At 32.2% G+C, this 17867-nt stretch overlaps 1 protein-coding gene across 1 annotated transcript in view; it reads right to left on the bottom strand.

Moving 5' to 3' along the window:
* Positions 1-4876: 4876 nt before the first annotated feature.
* The window catches only part of LOC131852299 (talin-1), a 101544-nt gene continuing 88553 nt past the window's right edge, over positions 4877-17867 (bottom strand). The window contains exons 55-59 of the mRNA XM_059202975.1: positions 17567-17743; positions 16585-16941; positions 11771-11929; positions 10401-11405; positions 4877-6206 (exon numbers count right to left, since the gene is read on the bottom strand). Coding sequence (XP_059058958.1) covers positions 10403-11405; positions 11771-11929; positions 16585-16941; positions 17567-17743 — 1696 coding nt within the window. The 3' untranslated portion in view covers positions 4877-6206; positions 10401-10402. The remainder of the gene's footprint in view (positions 6207-10400; positions 11406-11770; positions 11930-16584; positions 16942-17566; positions 17744-17867) is intronic.

The raw sequence follows: 17867 nt of genomic DNA, 5'->3' as shown, positions 1-17867 counted from the left end.
TATCTGCTGTTGTTTAGTCACAAAACACAATTAAAATTTTACTGGACTACTTTGCATTGTATGTTTGAAGTTATTGTAATACTTATGCACTATGTAAGATTGTCATGACCTGCCTTTGGCACGTTCTTTCACGCGCGCATAGGAGTGCGTAGAATTTAGCGCGGGAAAATCAACGCGCGTATTTGTGAAAGATTGGATTTAACAATTTTTTTGTTCACTGATTTTATTTTTTTGAAGATTTATAAATTACTAGCTGTGTCCGCGTTCGTCCGCGTGAAATAGTGACCTTGCCCAAAAATATGAATAGATAAATAGATAATAATGAAAGCGAGACAATACCAGAAATATTAGTAAGTCCTCGAGTGGCGACCACGGACCGGAAGCGTGGGAAGGCCTCCAGCAAGGTGGACCGACGATCTGGTCAAGATCGCTGGAAGGCATTGGATGCGAGCAGCGCAGGACCGATCGTCGTGGAGGTCTTTGGGGGAGGCCTGTGTCCAGCAGTGGACGTGTTCCGGGCTGCGATGATGATGATGATTTATAAATCTACAATTCATTTTGATCGTAGTCAGACGTTCGCTATTCAATCTTTGCATTGTGTGTTTGAAGAAATTCTAATGCACTATGTAAGATTGTCATGTCAAAGGCAGGTTGCCTTTGACACGTTCTTTCACGTGCGCATAGGAGTGCGTAGAATTTAGCGCGGGAAAGACTTCGCGTGGAATTGAAGGAATGCATTTAACATTTTTTTTTTCACAGATTTTTTTTTTTTAATATTTATAAATTACTAGCTAGCGCGGGAAAGACAGCGCGTGGAATTGAAGGAATGCATTTAACATTTTTTTTTTCACTGATTTTTTTTTTTTTAATATTTATAAATTACTAGCTAGCGCGGGAAAGATAGCGAGTGGAATTGAAGGAATGCATTTAACATTTTTTTTTTCACTGATTTTATTTTTTTGAATATTTATAAATTACTAGCTAGCGCGGGAAAGATAGCGAGTGGAATTGAAGGAATGCATTTAACAATTTTTTTTTCACTGATTTTATTTTTTTTAATATTTATAAATTACTAGCTAGCGCGGGAAAGATAGCGAGTGGAATTGAAGGAATGCATTTAACATTTTTTTTTTCACTGATTTTATTTTTAGATACTTATTTAAGAGCAATGCACTATTTTTTTCTATTGTTTTTATTATTTAGATTATTAAATTATGAACAAATCTACAATTGTTTTCGCTTCGTAGTCAGACGTTCGCCATTTTGCAATGATAATCCACTGAAAATCGGTGTTTGACATTTACAGTCTAGACACAATGTTGAGTTGTAAACATTTTTATCTATATCTCTACATACAAATAAAATTGGAATGTCTGTTTGTAATATTGAAATAACCATTGTTTACTGCATAAATAACATTTTTTACAACTTTTGTCTGTCTGTCTGTTTGTTCCGGCTAATCTCTGAAATGGCTGGACCGATTTTGACGGGGCTTTTTTTGGCAGGTAGCTGATGTAATAAGGAGTAATTTAGGCTACTTTTATTTTAGAAAAATAAAGTTAAATTCCACGCGGACGAAGACGCTAAAGCACCCGATTGGAGAACGTGAAAGAGCGTACGAATTAAGGCAGTTATACTTAAATGTTAATTCGTAGCAAAATACTGGTTTATTTGCAGACTGAATTTGTGTTCTTTTGTATGTTGTCATATCAAGTTTAATACACGCAATGATATATACAGAGCTGTTTTATTTATTCACATTTTTAAGAGACCATAAATTTTCACCATCTGCTTGTAAACTGACTATGAAGCCGAGGAGGCAGCAGACTATGAAGCAGACCCTAAGGCAGGAGGCCTTACGGACGTAACCAATTCCCCTTCTATCTCCCATTTTCTATTCTGGGCAAATGCTTATATTAAAGAAAAAGTGACGACCTCAATGGTCTAGTTTAGCCGCTTTTCTTCCGATGGTCGCGGGTTCAATTCCTCGCAAGGTGCAATTTTTTTATATAAAAATTGTTGTTTTGATGTGTTTTCTATATACGTGTGTATTTGCAGAAAGTTTTTATATCAGTTATCTAGTAACCAATACAAGCTCTGTTTAGCGTGGCTAGACCAGAGGTTCCCAAACTTGTGTCGTAGACCCCTTGCCATATTTTTCGGTTTTGGGTAGACCCCCCATTTTTACCTGGTATTGATTTTTTGTAAATTTCTAACTAGTAAAGTTTAGTGTTAAAAACATAAAGTAAAAACAACGACCGCTGTCGTAATCGTAGTCAAATCCAGTTGCCACATTTTCCATTCAGTGGGCAATTTCGTACATGAATGGTCTTGGTGGTTTTGTTTAGCTGCTTTACTTCCGATGGTCGCGGGTTCAATTCCTCACATGGTGGAAATTTGTATTCATGAATATTGAGATTGCTGTTTCGATCTGGGTGTTTTCTATATATATTCTGTATGTATTTACAAAAAAAATATATATTTAAGTATTTATATCAGTTGTCTAGTACCTATAACACAAGTTCTGCTTAGCGTGGGACTAGATGGCGCTGTATGAATTGTCCATTGTCCAGGGTTAATATTATTATTATACTTCTTTAAGGTAAGGTAGCGAGCACAATAGATCTATGTAGGTCGCAGTGCTACAGGTGCTACACATCTGACAATAGCCCAAACAACCCAATAAAAAAAAAATAAGGTAAGGTAAGAAAAAAAAACCACAGTAAATCTATTAGTTAAGTTTATTACATACAAATTTAAGTTACATCATACGACTCCTACACGGTCTACCTTACACTAGAGCGAATAAAATCTCAAAGTCATTAACAAAAAGTTGATAAATCAAAACCGATCATAAATTAATATTAAAACAATATAATTAGTAATTTTATTTGGTTTTCTATATTGACATTATGTTTCATATGTACTATGGATTATACAATACTTATATTCTATGTATAACCTATAAATTATGTATCAAAAACTACACGTTTATATATATTATACGTTATAATGGTTACATTTTATTCTAAATTTACTTATATTATAGTGTATAAAGTATTAATAAGTGATTAAATATAATTATTACATTTATATAAAAGTTATATTAATTAATAAGACACGATTTAGCCCAAATGTGTCGCTTCTGGAGAGTTCCAGCCGGTCTACTATAAAAACTAATTCAATTCGTCATTTCGCGCCTTTTCTTAATCTTTTATTATACAATATATTTATTCTATATTTAGTCTTCAATGAAAGAACTAACTGTTAATATCAATTTATTGATTACACCTTTGTTACTTTTTTACATCACTGTGGTGTAGGTACATATATAAATAAAAAAGAAGGGAAGGTCATATATATTTTTATATATACTGTATTTTTTTCTTCTTTTATATACACTGCTTTGCTATCATTTCTATTTTATACTGTATTATAAAATATATATGTGTGTATCTATAGATGTGAATAGAGTGAATATTGTATCTATTTAGGTTTTATAAGCCACATGAGAATATGAGTTCTGGATACAGGAGAATAGGATGAAACCTATATTATATAATAACCACAATTGTGACTATATTCTGACAAATAAATACATATAAATAATTATTGTTCTTTATATATATATAAATTTAATATAACTCCTTTTAATGGGGTTATAGATTTGTCATTGCAGGTGACAATCACCAAACAACTCTATGATGATAATGAAGTTTTTTTAAACGGAAGACAAAAATTATTATACAAAATGTATAAAAACAAAATGCTAGAAAGCGTCAAAAACCAGCAAAAGCTGAGTTAACGAGACTAGCATAAATTTTTTTTATACATTTGTATTCTCAAATTTCTTCGGTGTTGTAGTTTAATATAATTATTAATAATAATATAAAATATACTGTTTGAAATCAACGTTAGAATTTATAGTAGACCCGCCGCTCATAATTGAAGCATGCTCTTACTAAGAAATAATTTTTTTTTGCTTACTCCATACCGTACAAGATTATTATCATGTAATATTATTACAATTCTTATTTGAAACAGATTCAAATACATTTGCGATTATGTATCGACTAACTGTCTCAGTTACCAGCACCTCAATATTTTTTTATGCTTCAAATATTCAAATAAGTGATATTTTTGTTGTTTGAGCGAATGTTAAAGTTTTAATTAACACTGGCAAACGTTGTTTTGCCATATAAATTAATAACACTATAAAAAAATAGGGGTAGGTGAAAATTTAGGGTTATATGTATTTTTCAATCCTAAATAATAAAAAAAACATAAAATATGTCGAAAAATTTTAAAAATATATACTTAGGATATCCACTTCCCACTTAGGGGTATGAAAAATAGATAGTAGCCGATGCTCAGATCTACTGAATATGCATATAAAATTTCATAATAATCCATTAACACGAGAATTTTATATATAAGATTATCACTTGCACAATTTGACCCACTCAACACTTCCTACGCCACGCTGTACTGGGTTGACTGGAAGAGATCTCTTTAGAGATAAGTCTACCTTTGTTAACATTATTCTTAATTAATATAATTATGACGACCTCGGTGGTCTAGCGGTCTAACACACCGCTTTACGTCCGATGGTCGCGGGTTCGATTCCTCGCACGGCACAAACATTTGTGTTCATGAGTACTATTGTTTGTATCGGTCTGGGTGTTTTCTATGTATATTATGTATGTATTTACGAAAAAAAAAATTATCTATGTATTTGTATCAGTTGTCTAGTACCCATAACACAAGCTTTAGCTGGCTTAACTTGGGTCTAGATGGCGCTGTGTGAATTGTCCTGAGATTATTATTATTATTATTATTATAAAATGTATTTAAGTGGAATAAAGAATATTTAAAAGTTTTTTTCATTTCGAATTCTGCATAATTGGAAATATGCTTTTTATATATTATACAATAGTCCACTATTGGCTCTTCAGATCAAAGTTTTAACAAACGTTTGCCCTTTAAAAATCATATTTACATACTTTTTTATGGGATTCAAGCGGGACAGTTCATTTGATGGTAAATTGTAACGCCACTACGTGAACAGCAGAAAGCATCACGTTATCATGTGACACGCGTTGCTTCTCATTCTCTTCCATTCTAGAGGATTTAAATGTATTTTTTTTTAATTGAAGAATATTGTTTTCTATTTTTAAATAGAATAAATAGTTCTTTATTTCTTTCTTGCCTCCCGTACATTATTTTACTGCCGCATCTGACCGCATTGACTGACGTTAGAAACAGATGATACTAAAGTACTCATGTAGAAAATTTTGCGCTAAAGTCGTTAGTGGTACATATATAATCACAAAACTGTCAATTTCAATCTGTTTCAAATAACAATTAGCAAATTGTGTCACACGAAAAACCTTTACGTGTATATATTTTAATTTCATAGCGTTTATAACTACACAATATGTTTAAGGTCATAAAAATATATATATTATATATGTAGTAAGTTAAACTATGTAACTATTATCTAGAACTATCAGAATTGGTGTTTCAATACCTTCAGTGGACGAATCGCTTCCGCGGGCATCTCTATATACTAACTGTATATAATATTCATGTAAATATATATGGGAATTTAATGAACTTACATACAAAGCTTTACGGCATCACCGGACGATAGGCGAGTGCAGATGGCACTCCAAACCAAAGGACTGAAGGTCAACTCCCGCCTGATGGATACGAGTTTAGTGTGATGGCACCGCTAGGGTTCAGATATGACTTTAGTCTGACTCCGCTGGGTTTAGAACGTCGTAATTTCGATCCCAGTTTCAATTAGACGGGTTTATTTATATAGAAAGAGCATTCCTTTATATAGAATTTTAAATCAGCAAAAGTACAGGAACTAAATAATAGATGGCGCTGTATCAAAATAATGCACTATGATTTAACAGTGGTGCACAGATCTGTGTCAAAACGTTCGAAAGGTTAAGTTCATTAAACTGCCATAAATACTTATAAATATATTGAAAATATGAACATAAGTTTTATAAGTAATATAGTATATAAAATATTGGAATATATAACTGTATATATTTGTAAGCTGCAAATTAATAAGGCACATCACAACTCTAAAACGTGTATTATACGATTATAATACTTAGCAAAGAGCACATAAGACGCTTATTTCATTGTACCGTCAAGCTACCTGCGTTCTGGACACTGCTACTATTTCGCTATAAAAAAAAACAAAAGTATAAGAAAATGTATTCCTCGATTTGTTAGACATTACCAAGCTGCCATAATAAAGTTAATAGCGGTAGCAAAGTATTGTTGCATAATCTTGGGATGGACAAGTATTATTAGTAAATTTTGGTTACGACCACTGATTAGGTTATTTCCTTTCGATAAATTTGCAATAGCATATGCTGGTGGTCACTCTATTCTCCCAAATTTGAATTTAAATGAATCTGTATTATTGTAAACATGTACAACATTTATTTGAATATAATACGAGCTGAGTTTCTTGTCAGTTCTCATCTCGATATCATTCCGAACTGACGGTAGATTTGACATATCATAAGAGTCTGTAATAGAGATATTTTGAATTTGATATTTGTTTGTATTTTTTTTTGCAATCTATCAAGTATGTATTGTTATTTATAAGAAATTAAAAGTTATTTTCAAATAGTTATTCTTCATTGAAATTTCATCAAAATAACTGGAAGAATATTTATAATTCTGTTAGATTTATGGTTACTACTGTAGTTAATCACCTACTACCGTCTAGCTTCGTGTTCATGATGATGATGATGATGTAACCGAAGGACTGAACACTCTAGAAACTCCACAATCTATAATATATCTATACATATAAATAAAATTGTAGTGTCTGTTTGTAATATTGAAATAACCGTTTTTTGCTACATGCATATGAATATAAATATGGAACATATACCAAAATAACATTTTTTATAATTTTTGTCTGTCTGTCTGTCTGTCGGTCTGTTTGATCCGGCTATCTCTGAAATGGCTGGACCGAATTTGACGGGACTTTTTTTGGCAGGTAGCTGATGTAATAAGGAGTAACTTAGGCTACTTTTATTATAGGAAAATAAAGTTAAATTCCACGCGGTAGAAATAGCGTGATCAGCTAGTATAACAATATAATCGTTTCATATAAGTGTTATATATAATAAATCATACAAATTGGTTGCTTTCATATATACTTGCCGCTAAAACATCCAAGATTATGCCAAATACTTTTTATATTACACTTTTATATCTTAGTAAGTTAGATATTAAATTTTATACACTAAAATTACATTAGCGAGTAGTTATTATAGAGTAGTGAGAATGAAATTGCACCAAACATTACAGTCATTCTAAATATAACTATGTTATATATTGTATAATATAATTATTTACAAATATATATATATATATCTATATTATATATTTAAAAAGTATATGGCTGTCAATGGCACATTCAAATTTTTATATATATACGGGCTGTGTGTGAGAGAAAATATATACATGTATAAATTATATATATATATATATATAAGTTTGAACATATAAAAATGTTTTTAGTGGCCTAATTAGACACACTAGCCTCTTGACAAAAAAAAATCTATATATATAATCTGTAGGATTGCACAGACTATATATTTATATATATTCTGTCTCTCTCACACAGAGCCTAGTTGAGATTTTTCAACTTATCTAAAGGCACGTCGTCAAACATAAAGACAGTTAAATGGCACACGCGGTAAAAAATTCCGTACATACAAACATTACATACATTTTTATATATTATTCTTCACATATAATATCGTTGATTAAAAACAAAAATGTCATTTTTGAAAATAGGAATCTAGAATAGCCTCCTTGTATATAAGTCAATTAAATGAACCACGCCGTCTTAATCATTATCTAAATACTTTTAAAATGATATACAATACTTGTGTGTAAATTTAAAACTTTAAAGGAAAAAAATAATTAAATTAAATTTAAAAACTTTAAATGCTTGCCTAGAAGACAAAAACAAAACGTTTATTTTGAATTCTGCCATTTTTCTATTTAACTTACGATATAATTGCGACGAGGCAAAAACTGTACGTCCATTTATATGTTGAAATTAAGATAAAATATACATTATTCATGAATACAAATGTTTGTACAATGCGGGAAACGAACCTGCGACTATGCAGTAAGGTGTTAAACCGCTATATCACTGAGTCCGTCCATATATTTGTGTCTTGAAGTATATTTATTCAAATTGAAGTTGAATAAAGCAGTTTCTATTCATGAATTATGTTTGTATGTACGAGGAATATCCCAATTTGTATGGGATTTAATACAATTTGAGTTGAAGGCAACGTGAATAAGGACCCCGATGGGGCTAGCACTTTGTGACGCATATAAATCACATTCCGCTACATGCATTATGTACATTACACGAAACCTGCACTAAATTCTTAGATCTAAAGTCCAAAATCATTTAACAATTTTAATTTTTTTAACCCATTTTTTTTGATGTTTTTTCAACAGTCTTGCATTTCTTTTTTTTTTAAAAACATTTGTAAGTTTTTTATACAGGCTTGTTTTTTTTTTTTAATATTTTTAATAATTGGATAGCAGTCATTTCGAACTTTGCACGTAACAACTAAAAATAAATCTTTCAATATTTTATTAAATGTATATTTTAAAAAAATAATCTCAATATTTTTTTTTTTATTAAATATTTTTACGACCCTCGAGATTTTCTTTAAGCCAAATAATTACATTTTCTTTTTTTTTTTAAATAATAATAATAAAAAAATACAACCATATTTTGCCGATATATATATCATATTTAAAACATATCTCACGCCATTTTACAGAATTAATATAAATTTTGTAAGCTTATCAGTCCTTTTATCATTTAAACTTATACCACTCTTTAATTCCTATAAAAAAATTATAATGCGTTTTATTCTGCATTTCGAATTGACAAGAATCAAGTTTGGTATTAAATATAAGTCATAATGCATATAGTCGAATGTCATAAGCAACAAACTCCTCAATATCAAGTCCAGATGACAAATTATAATATTTTATAATAAATAAATATCTCTAATCATTATTATTTATACCAATATTATAAATATGATACTTTTTTATATTTTAATTTTTAATAAACTTATTAATATTTGCTATTATAACAAAGAATATTGTTGTAATAACAAATAACATATCGTGAATTAAATAGAAAAATGACAAATTTCAAAATTAGGAGCTACAATTGCCTCCTTGTATATAAGTCAATTAAATTAACCACGCCGTCTTAATCATTATCTAAATACTTTTAAAATGATATACAATACTTGTGTGTAAATATAAAACTTTAAAGGGAAAATATAATTTAATTAAATTTATAAACTTTAAATGCTTGCCTACAAGACAAGACAAAACTGTACATTTTGATTACTGCCATCTGTCTATTTATTCGACGATATGTATAGCATCTAAATTAATAATGACGAGTTTGTTGTATGAAACAATTACAGGGGTCGTTGTTTTTTCTAATACACTTATACAATATAAAATATAAACATAAATATCATTTCTATATCCAATTACATTAAGTTCATTTCAGTTTGTCTAAATATATAATTAACTTACATTAGTAATTTAAGTCTTATTTATTCATATATTTAATCTATTTTTCAATAACATTAACACACTAGAATATCAATTAAACCAATCCGTATATATATAACTATAAAATTATGTTTGTATATATATATAAATTGTTAAAAATAACGACCCCTGAATATCAATAAACGTTTCAAAATATCAACCACGATAGAAAAAGTTATGTGTATATATTATACAATTAGGCACCGCGTGTTCATGAAACAAAATAGCACCTCTGGTTAATTCAGTGATTTAAAATGTACGTAACGTTAGTGGTGTATAAAAAAATCTTGAATACATTCCATGTATAGTACATAGAAACATGAGCCATTCATTAATAAAACCGTTAAACTTTCGTAAACCTATTTTAGGTTAGAAGTTGTAAGACTGCAGTGCTAACTCGTACCGTATTTATGTACTCTGGACTGTAATAGAATGTAAATGGTGACCACTACCGTCCACTCTCCTGGCAAACGATACGGCTAGCTGCTGTCAGGCTAGTTAAGGTGCGTACGAATGTAGTAATCGATTTATTCGAAGTTAATTCATCGTAATAGTTTTTAAAATTTGTTAGTTTTACTAATGTTCAATATACATTTCAAATCACAAGAACTCACAATTTCTAACATACTTAAATATATATATTAAGTCGAAACGTGCATTAAAATATAAGCATTAAACGTCATTAAATGTCTTAACAAAACGCAGTTCAGATCACATATTGAACACATTCAAAACAAGTATCAAACCTTTAGAAGTTGCCAAACTTCTTCGTCACCGTTGAACTCGTCTCCGACTTGTGCGAGCTCGTCATCACCGATTTCCTCTCGATGGTTTCCGACTTTATGGTCTGTTTTGAGAACTTCTTGTCCAAGTTATCGATTTCCTTCACCAATTCCGACGGTTTCTTCACTTTTGTCACCGTCGACGTCGCTTGATAATCCGACGATTGGAAGTCGGACGGTCTCATGAAGGAGCGGCTCGTGTCCGAGCTCAGTTTGGACTCTAGCGTGTTGAACCGCGAATCGATTGTACTGTACTTAGAATCGTTATCGAATGACTTGGATAGTTCGTCGATGCCTTCGAGTTTTATCGGCTCGTATTTCGTATTAGTACTCGTTATTGTTACTGGGCTGGAACTGTAGATTTTTGTTGTCGTTACTTTCTGTGTTCCGTTCGGTATCTCTTTCACTTCTGTGGTAGTTTCCTCCATGTAATTCGGCCCACCGTAGCTGTAAGTTTCTTTACCGTACGGCGACGAAATCCTATCGTAGTCCGGGGTGGCCGCTTTGACCAATTCCGTTGAAGTTTTGCCGATCTCGCTGAATTGGCTGAAATCGGATTTCTCGAATTTGGACGGCGTGGACGTTGTGAAGGGCGATTTGATTTCTTCTCGTGTCTCTGTTTTGACCACTTTAGGGTACGTGTGATACGATTCACTCTTAATAGTATACTCGGATTGTTTCGTCCCGCCTGGAATTGCTTCTGTGGACTTCTGATGCTCTGTGAAACTTTGACCTATACCATCGAAAGGAGATTTCGGTGTGCTCGGCTTTTTGAGCGTCGAATATACAGATTCTGGTTTATCTTCAAATTTCAACTCTCTGGCATTGAATTTAGGGCTCAAAGGTGATTGTTTGGGTGTATCGTAGTTGGATCTTTGTTCTTTTTGATAATGACTGGATTCAAAGTGGCTCTCTTCAGATTTGTACTCGTTAGCCGGCCGCGGCGTGTCGTACAGGCGGGTCTCGTAGCTGCAATGTTACTTGTTGATTAGTCGATTATTTCATTAAGTAAATTAATCTCCAACCGTAATGAGACACCAACACCAGCATGCAGCATGCATTACAATTAAACCAAATTAACCACAATCTAATACTAATTTTAGTAAAAAAAAAAAAAAAGAAAAAGGGAATTAAAGAAAACAAAATTAGTTACTACTGAAGCCCCGACGTCGTTTCATTCTGATATCAAATGTGATGGTGTCAATTTATCCCATGATTGAATGAATGACAATAATGATAGTAAACATATCATTGCTCCAAATGTGCACATGGACCCCGGTGCTCTCAAGTAAATAGTAAACCAACCCAATCAAGATTTAGCGCTGTCTTCGTACTTTGTCTTGGAGACGCGTCGCGGTGGCGGCGGCGGTGGTCTCACGCTCTTGAAGAATATCCTCTCCTTCTCATCCCCCTCATCAGATATCAAGTAAGCGGTACGGACTTCCGGCAGATGTAACGACTTCACGACAACCGTCTCCTCAGTCACACTCGTTCTAATATGTTAGATACCCACATGCAGGTTAGGCGATAGAAAAAAAAAACAAAATAAAATTAGAAAGTTAGTTATTAATTCATTAGACTTTAGTCAGGCTTTCTACTATATAGCAGTAGAATGAAAAACTACTATTATCGTATCGTATATACAATGAAAACACACTTTCTTATGTACAGAACGATAATTTCGGATATATAACAGCGCGGATGGGGTAAGCCACGCATTTGAAAACAAATATACAAACTTTTATATAGCGTTTCGTTTATATAGACGACTTACTTATTCATCATCGTTCTGTCATTACTGGACATATTTTTTCTGCAATCGAAATATTACTTGAGTATATACTAGAAAACACTGTATTAATATCACAGTTGTTTAGAATTGTACACATTAAATAAACGGGCATCCGTTTCTGAGAACAGCGCACACATACGGAGAGACAAACAATATTTCGTTCTAACAATATTTCGGATCTTTTATATTAAACCAAAAAGAAAACTTATTGCGAGACCTAATTCATTAACAAGCATATTTTATAGACCTGAGTTGCAGTTATACCGACGCTGCTTTTAGATACGGAACATCTCAGCTTTTTAGAGCTGAGTAATGTCATATAACCCGTTTATATATTGCATACAATTATCTAGAAATTAATTGTAGAACGCAGTGACAAGCGTAACGGACCGGTCTGCGGTGCGTAGAATATAAAATTAAGATATATTTGTACAGATCTTCAAGTCATATATTAATATTATATATAGATTAACAATCTAATTATTAACATTAGTGTCGATTCTGAAAAGTTAATTTTTAAATCTTCAAAACTAGCCAAAAAAAATCATATTTTCTTTGTAATGTTCTCATAACAATATTTCTCTAATGTAACATTAAAATGTTACCCAATCCATTTCCACACAGTCACTCTATTCTCCCAAAATTAATTTTAAAAATGAATCTATATTTTAGTAAAAGCTAAAAGAACAAGAGTGAGTTTCATGTCAGTTCTTCTCATCTCGAAATCATTCCGAACTGACGGTAGATTTGATAGAATAGAATAGAAAATCATTTATTCAAATAAACTTAATTTAAGCACTTTCGAATAGTCAACATTTTTTTTAAATCTACTAGTCTGTAATAGACCTACATGTATGAAGATATTTAGATTAGACATTTCAGAATCGAATCCAACAACGCCAAATTATACTGAACATTGAAAATCTGTATCACATAGTCACTTGAGACGTAAGCAGATCGCATGGACACTGCCTACCCCCTCAGCGAAAGCACAAGCGTGAAGCCATGCGCTTCTTTGCGATTTGCATCAAGGTGTTGTTTGCTGCTGGACCAAACAATACACTGAGATGCTGCCTTTTTGCGTATGGGTGATGCACACACAATTCATATCATTCATTAAATAGAATAATGACATTTTCAAAATTAGGAGCTACAATTGCCTCCTTGTATATAAGTCAATTAAATTAACCGCGTCGTCTTAATCATTATCTAAATACTTTTAAAATGATATACAATACTTTGGTGTAAATTTAGAACTTTAAGGGAAAAAATAATTTAAATTAAAAAAAAAAAAACACTTTAAATGTTTGTCACAAGACAAAAAATGTACATTTTGAATACTGCCATTTTTCTATTTAACCGACTATATGTTGTTTATACCAATATTGTATATTATTCATTGATATATATAGATGTGTATTTATATTGCATCTTTCTTCTTAATATTACTGTACTTAGTGCGTACGCCCATTAACGCAAATAAAGATTTTTTCATCTACTTTCTTAATACATAAGTAAAATCTATTGATAGTTTTGTTATATTGAATGATTTGAATTTTACTTGCATTTTATTACAGACAGACCCGACCCCTAGATAAAGTTTCCCTCAGTTTATCTCTAAATATATATATATTCTTCTAGTAAACACACATCTAGAAAATGTTAGGATTTCGACATTTCTATAGGATTTAGTAGTTTTGATAATTTTTAAAAAGACTATATTACACTATGTTAGGATTTCGGATTTCTATAGGATTTAGTAGTTTTGATAATTTTTAAAAAGACTATATTACACTATGTTAGGATTTCGGATTTCTATAGGATTTAGTAGTTTTGATAATTTTTAAAAAGACCATATTACAGTATGTTTGGATTTCGGATTTCTATAGGATTTAGTAGTTTTGATAATTTTTAAAAAGACTATATTACACTATGTTAGGATTTCGGATTTCTATAGGATTTAGTAGTTTTGATAATTTATTTTTATTTTTACTGATAGTGTAATATGGTCTATATTACACTATCATCACGACTATTGGTGGTTAACTCATCATTTGACATGTCCACATTTCGCTCGGTATATTTGATATATCTCGGTATATCGTGGCAGGGAGCGAGTTTACTGTCGTTTTGGATAGTTTTTCTCAAAGCATTCAATATAATAAAATTAGCACAGACGATCCAGCAAACATATTTTGTATATTCATCATTTTTTAAATAATCATAAAGAAATACACGAGTTAATTGTTAATAATATACCTTGAGACGTGAAGTGGAGAATTGAAAATAACTTTTAAGACGTTCATACAAGCAGCGGTCACGTGACAAAAATAGTCTAAAAATGTCAAAAGCTATTTTCAAATTTCGACTTTGTATCTTGCAGAATAAGGTTCAGTATCTAGTATTCGTGTTACTGAAAAATATACCTTAAGACGTGAAGTGGAGAATTGAAAATAACTTTTAAGACGTTCATACAAACAGCGGTCACGTGACAAAAATAGTCTAAAAATGTCAAAAGCTATTTTCAAATTTGGACTTTGTATCTTGGCGGATAAGGTTTAATTTCATGAGTATTTTAACTGGCTTTTAGCTTGATATATCTATCCTTTACTACCAATCCTGTATAGCAAACAAATGCTAAGAAAAAAACAGGCAATTTTTCAAAACAAGTATGTTCATTTCTTGAAATAACTGTCCTTTAAAAAAAAATTGAAAAAATGTATTCTTTTGGGGAAATCATACGTATCCCTTACTACCAACCCTGTATAACAATAAACGCTAAGAAAAAACACGTCAATTTTCAAAACAAATATTTTAATATCATAAAAAAACTGTCCATTAAAAAAAAAATTGAAAAATGTGATCTTTTAGAACTCTAGACTTACTCAATTCCATTCTTAATGCAAAAATTATTCGAAACAATTCAATAAAAAAGCAACTTTACGACGTTATTAATCATAATATGAAAATACTGTGAAACAACAATATATATATATATATATATATATCTATACTAGCTGTCCTGGCAAACGTTGTTTTGCCTTAAAATAAAAAAAAATTAGGGGTGGACTACCCCTAACATTTAGGGGGATGAAAAATAGATGTTGGCCGATTCTCAGACCTACTCAATACGCTTACAAAATTTCATGAGAATCGGTCAAGCCGTTTCGGAGGAGTATGGGAACGAAAACTGTGACACGAGAATTTTATATATAAGATATATGTTTGCTATGACCGTCAGTTCATATATTAAAATTAATAAATTATGAACGCACCTCATCATACATAATAAATGAAGATTTCCTTAAATAAAGTAACTTAAATAGCGTAAATATAGTACAGTAGGCACATAAATGTGAGGCACTCATTTCTCATATTCATCTGTCCGGCAGCGTGCGAGAAAGAGATAGATTAGATTAGACAGAGATAGAAGTACAAGCTGGAATACCAGTTTGGCTTAGTGAAGCTGGATATAGCAGCTGAAATTAGCGGAATTAATAATGGAAAGATTTTATGGTCAAAGTATATTATCATTATAATTATAAACTAACCGACTTCCCACGGATCATTACAAATTTTTAATTTCTCGGCTTGTTCTATATTATAACACGCATGTATTATACATATAAACCTTCCTCTTGAATCACTCTATCTATTGCTGAAAACTGCATTAGAATCCGTTGCGTTATTTAAAAGATATAAGCGGACAGACAGCGACTAACTTTGTTATATAGATTGCCAAAATTAACAATTGCAAATTTGATTATAAAATGTTTTTTGTTTATGGTTAATTTATAGGTAATTGTAGTTCGGACTCCGGCTCGAAGGACCAATGAAGAATTAGGTACCGTGAGGTCAAAAAGCAGCTATTGAGGGTTTCATTTGAAAATACCATTCAATAGGATTGATAAGGTTTATTAAAAATCTACGGACTGGTCATTATAACCACAAACAGCTTACCGGCGCCATTTACATATTCCTATAGCGCCATCTAGTTTGCACGAGGTGAACTAAAATTACCTATAAATTAACTACATTAAATCCTTCTTATATGAGATTTGTTACCGCATATTGAAACTTTTAATATACCTTTTAACGTCTAATTTACACTGCACACATAGGTACTTAATTGTAATTATATGGCGTGACTCTAACAGCGTCACTATGATTCTTATTATTGTTTTAATATCGGTGTTTATTTTACCGGAGAATCAAATGAAAAAATGTAAATTTAACACGTATTCTTTTTCTATATTTGAACTCACGACCTCTTGGTTGTAAGCCACTAACCCGTGATGGCAATAATATACAATGTAAATATACTTCGACCATTTAGAAAACATACAAAATCCTTACCGAGTTGTGAATCCTTCGTAATTTTGCTTCGGGGTATCGTCTTGGGGTCGGAAACTTGAGAATGTTGGGCTCTGCGCGTACTTCTCTTCCCGAGTTTGACTGTACTGAGAATATCCGTTGTTGGATATAGTCTGAGTATGGGCAGGCCCAGATCCATGGCCAGGTGCGGGCGACTGCGCGTACGCAGGATTGGGCGATTGCGTGTGGGATTGGTTGTATGACGCGCCGTGTATGGACTGGTTGAATTGCGATATATTCTGCGACAGATTCGTGGCGTTGTGGGTTGTGTTGTGCTGAGAATACGTGCTGTTCGGGCTGTAGGTTGTATTCGCGAAGCTGCTGTTGGGTGTTTTGAATCTGAAACCGATAAATAACAAATTGAAACATTGTTGTAGGTTCGTATATGTTCGGGTTACAGCTAATGAGTGTATTTCCAATAATACTTGGACAAGAATGAATTGCATATGCCGGTGGTCAATACATTCTCTTTAATGATATTTAAAATTGAATCTGCATTTTTGTAATCATGTATAAGCTCATTATGAGAAAAATAAAAGCTTCTTGCTCGTTCTCATCTCATATTCATTCCGAACTGACGGTAGATTTGACATATCATAACAGTCTGTAATAGACCTACATGAATAAAGATTATTTTGATTATGTTATCTAAACCATTTTGCAAGTTTTGTGCGGTAGGTAATTAGTCACATTGACCAGTTGCTTTGCATTCTCAGAGAATGCAGAGTCAGAGAAAACGACATAGCACAAATTTTGTCTATAGCTCTTTTTAATTTTTTTTGTAAATACAACAGTACAGTACGTACGTATGAAAAATGTATTTCTTTATAGAAATACATTTTGCATATGTAGACTTTCTACAAAGTCATATGTAACCCGGTGGGCAACGTGCACGTGTCAGCTACTAGTCGGGGACCAGCAGCACGTGGTGTTTGTTGCGTGAGGTGTACCACGTGGTACGTACCTGTGGTGGCCGGAGGCGTCGCTGGTGTACCCGGGGGTGGCGGGGGTGGCGGGGGGTGCGTCGGTGTCGGTGTCGTCCCCGGACGCGTCCCCCCGCAGCTTGTACTTGGCCTGCCGGATGGCTGTCAGCCGTCCGCGCGCTTCCTCCAGCTCCTTCTCGATGCGGAGCACCTCCGACCTGCTCACACAGAACATAAGATATTCATTTAAACTCTAATCGTGTACAATGTAAGTACATTGAGGGAATTATTGCATCTTTTTATATTATTGTGTTAGCTTTTTTCTTATATGATATGATAGTA

This window comes from Achroia grisella, unplaced genomic scaffold (assembly GCF_030625045.1).
Source record: "Achroia grisella isolate CSIRO2021 unplaced genomic scaffold, CSIRO_AGI_Agris_v1 utg841, whole genome shotgun sequence".
In the NCBI taxonomy this organism is placed as follows: Eukaryota; Metazoa; Arthropoda; class Insecta; order Lepidoptera; family Pyralidae; genus Achroia; species Achroia grisella.
Note: the sequence above shows the minus strand (reverse complement) of the source record. Positions and strands in the feature narration are given on the sequence as shown.